The sequence below is a fragment of the Rutidosis leptorrhynchoides genome, chromosome 3 (assembly GCF_046630445.1).
Source record: "Rutidosis leptorrhynchoides isolate AG116_Rl617_1_P2 chromosome 3, CSIRO_AGI_Rlap_v1, whole genome shotgun sequence".
NCBI classification, from domain to species: Eukaryota; Viridiplantae; Streptophyta; class Magnoliopsida; order Asterales; family Asteraceae; genus Rutidosis; species Rutidosis leptorrhynchoides.
In genome coordinates, this window is record NC_092335.1 from 525,787,582 (window position 1) to 525,791,130 (window position 3,549).

General features: G+C 36.7%; 1 protein-coding gene across 1 annotated transcript; it reads left to right on the plus strand.

Moving 5' to 3' along the window:
• Nucleotides 1-246: 246 nt before the first annotated feature.
• Nucleotides 247-3,154, plus strand: LOC139898350 (uncharacterized). The gene is made up of 3 exons (XM_071881082.1): nt 247-322; nt 862-1,758; nt 2,433-3,154. The coding sequence occupies exons 2-3, from the start codon at nt 912-914 to the stop codon at nt 2,474-2,476; spliced, it is 891 nt and encodes a 296-aa protein (XP_071737183.1). The 5' UTR covers nt 247-322; nt 862-911; the 3' UTR covers nt 2,477-3,154.
• Nucleotides 3,155-3,549: the final 395 nt, after the last annotated feature.

The window sequence follows — 3,549 nt, forward strand, 5'->3', positions numbered from 1 at the left end:
TTTTTCTTAACAAATGAATTAGCCATATCATTATTTTATAATTTTAATATTAACTAGATACACGGAGTATATATATTTTGTTACAAGTCCTTCATGTTTCCTGATGTACTTCTAGTAGCATAGACATTCTTTCAAATGTCTTGCCTTAAAAAAAAAAAAAAAAAAAATTTTGTTAGAAGTCCGGGAACAGAGTTTTAAAAGCCCAGACCAGCCCAAGTGAGTGTAAGCTAACCGTGGGCCCTGGCAGCACGATAAACCTCATAACAAAACCCTTGGTCCCGGTTGGCCGTCTGACCACCAGAGAAACCATACTTCAGCCACGGTAATCTACATGTCATTTCATTTTCGTATTACACATATCTATCTGTACATATACATATCTTGTTGAAATACTCGCGTTAATTGTGGTTGCTTTGAATTAGGAGTCAGTGCTTATAGTTTTGATTTTTAGTACGAGAACACATCTTCACTCCTGATGCAGTTTTATTGATTAATTAAATAATCATTTTTGCTAAAATTGGTATACGTTTATTTTATTTTAATAATGTGTTCTTTATACAACAACGACAACAACAAAAACCAATACCACACGAGTGGTGTATGGGGAGGTGATATGTAGACAATCCTTCCCCTATCCGAGAATAAAGACAAGTCATTCCTCCCCAGAGTATTCTTTATGTTTGATTAAAATCACTGCTTTAGAGAAAACAGGAATGAGCTTGTTTGTTCTCAACTTGGAATTTAGTAAATAGTTTCTGGATCATTTAATCAGTTGTTCAAATGTTTTTTAGAATTACAATTTTCAAGCAAAAAGAATTTTAAATATAACAAGTTTTATTTCTTCGCTTAATCTTGTTTCAGGTCATTGTATGTAGACTGCAATAAGCAGCTGCAAGCACATAAATACATGGATGTTGGATGGAAATGGTGCAGATTGCGCATATTTAATAATCATGCTAATTTCAAGTCAATATTGCACTACCAGATGTTTATACACCCCAAGTCATTCTATTCTTGAATCAATCGGTCGTAGACACTGGTTCAAAAATTGGGAAGCACAAAGAAGAAATAAACTAACCGCAAGCACTTTTGCTCAAGCCATCGGCTTCTGGCCCAACCGACGGGTCCAGCTCTGGCTAGAAAAGGTTGGTGCGGTTGAGCCGTTCACCGGAAACGAGTCTACTTTTTGGAACAACATCAAAGAAGAGGAAGCACTCGAACGATATAAACTATTAACTGGAAATCCAGTTATGTTTCCCGATTTTCATACTAGCGGGGTACTAAATAATCAAGAAAATTGGCTTGCAGCTTCGCCTGATGGCTTAATTGATAAGAATGTTTATAGATTACCGTACAGAGGAGTGTTAGAAATAAAATGCCCTTTTCATAATGGTGATATGAGAAAAAATTGCCCGTGGTCAAGTGTACCGTATAATTGTGTTCCGCAAGCTCAAGGATTGATGGAGATATTGGATCGAGATTGGATGGATTTTTACGTGTGGACTCCTAATGGTAGTAGTTTGATTAGGATCGATAAGAGTGTAGAGTATTGGAACGTTTTGAAGATAGTTTTATCGGACTTTTGGAAGGATCATGTGCAGCCTGCGCGAGAGATTTACAGTAATTATGTGGTTAAAGATCCTTTAAACGAGTTAAAGAGTTATTGCCCGGCGCCTAAGCATGAGTTGTGTCGTTATATTGTCAATGAAAGTAAACGTGTTGTTGGTGATTCTAGATTGTTGATGCGGGAAATTAATGGTAAGTTGATAGATTGGTAACTTTACATGTACAAATTATACCAAGTTTCTGTAATACAAAATCATTTAGATCCCAACATTGTTAATAGTAGCAAAGGTTATGTGTTTTTTCTGACCCTTTCGAGTTGTGAGTCTAGTTGACTCGCCGGAGTGGCTGAAAAAAATAGTGAGTCATATTGCGAGTCACGTGCAATTCTGAGCCGACTCTTTTTAGTGGAATTGAATTCGACTTGTGACTTGTACAAGTCTAACAACTATGTTGCAGACTTGCAGCTGAGTTCTATTTTAATTTCTCGGTCATTGTTTTGTGCAAGTGGGAAATCACTGGTTAGGCTGCCTTGTAAGTTGGAACCATAATAACGGGTTAAAATGCAACTTTGATGGGTTATCTGGATGAATCAAGTAGATACAGTTATCTTTTGCCAAACAAGACTACTAGTTTTAAGTTTCACTAACTAGACTTGGTGACAAAAGATGTGTGTGACGATCACATTGGATTGCAGATTATGATATATATAAGTGGTATATTCTTTGACAAAAATCGTTTGGGGCTCTTTTAGTCGGTTAAACAAGGATGAATTGCACAATGCAGCTGACCCACCCATTTGCCACCTCTATAATATTTCCATGATCTTCTATCTCAAAATAACATATGTATGTTTGTTGTAAATACAGCTGGCTACTTTAATTGCTGTATACACAAAGTGGAGCTTTGCTAGGATTGAAGGAATCAGATGGGGATGAGCTGCAGTGATCTTTATCTTCTGTATCATTTACTAGTTGAGGTCCTTTGATTTCTTCATAGGAAGTCATTGGTTCAACCTCACTATTAGCATATCTTGTGGTGGCCAGGGAAAAGGGTCGGAAACGGTCACGGAATAACCTTGTTAGGCCACATGCATCTTTCCCTGGGTAGCCTGGACTGTGAAAAACTTATATGTTTACCCGTTTTTGAATATAACATCTAATAAATTAATTAACCCATAGTCCTCGTCTCAAGGATTGAAAATTGATGCATAGTGGCGCCTAATTTTTGACTAACCAAAATCATAAATTTTGGTCATAGCTACCCCTAAGCAAATTTTTAGACATTGTGACCATGTTATGCAGCGCTTCATATTTGTGTTCTCGAGACCATCAAGGCTTCTATCGGTAGCGTACTCAGAGACTATAACCAACTCACTGACTTGATTATGGTAACCAATGAAAGGGATCAGAGAGTTGTCCTTTGTATGCCTTACAAGATCGACCTCTGCCAATTTGGTTATAAGAACTGAAGTTGTTTTTGCCCTTGTTATCTCCTCTCATATACCCTTTTAGGTTAACCTTTGAAGTAAACAGATTTTTTGTATTCTTAACAAAGGTAAACATTGTTTTTTGATATTGGTAATTATGTTTGTCTATATCATTCTATATCATGTATATATATTTCTGGGCACTATGAATAAAACCAGAAGATAAGGCTTGCTTTTAGATACACTTTTACTAGTCTTTGTACTAAAACAATATAGAACTCAGATTGGTTGGAATGAAATCCGGTAATTATACCTTTTTTCGAAGATAATATTTGCATATGCAACTAATCGTACTACACCATGCGAATAAATGAATGTTTCGGATGTGATTCATTCTACCATTAGACCATCTGTAACGGGTCCAAGTGACCCCGTTACTTTCTGATTTGGCAATAAGAAACCCGAGTTTGCAGCTGTATCCCTTCGTCACTTTCCTCCGTTTCTATGGCGTTTGAAGCAAAGAGACACCGCAAGCAACGGCTGTTTCTTCTTTTTAT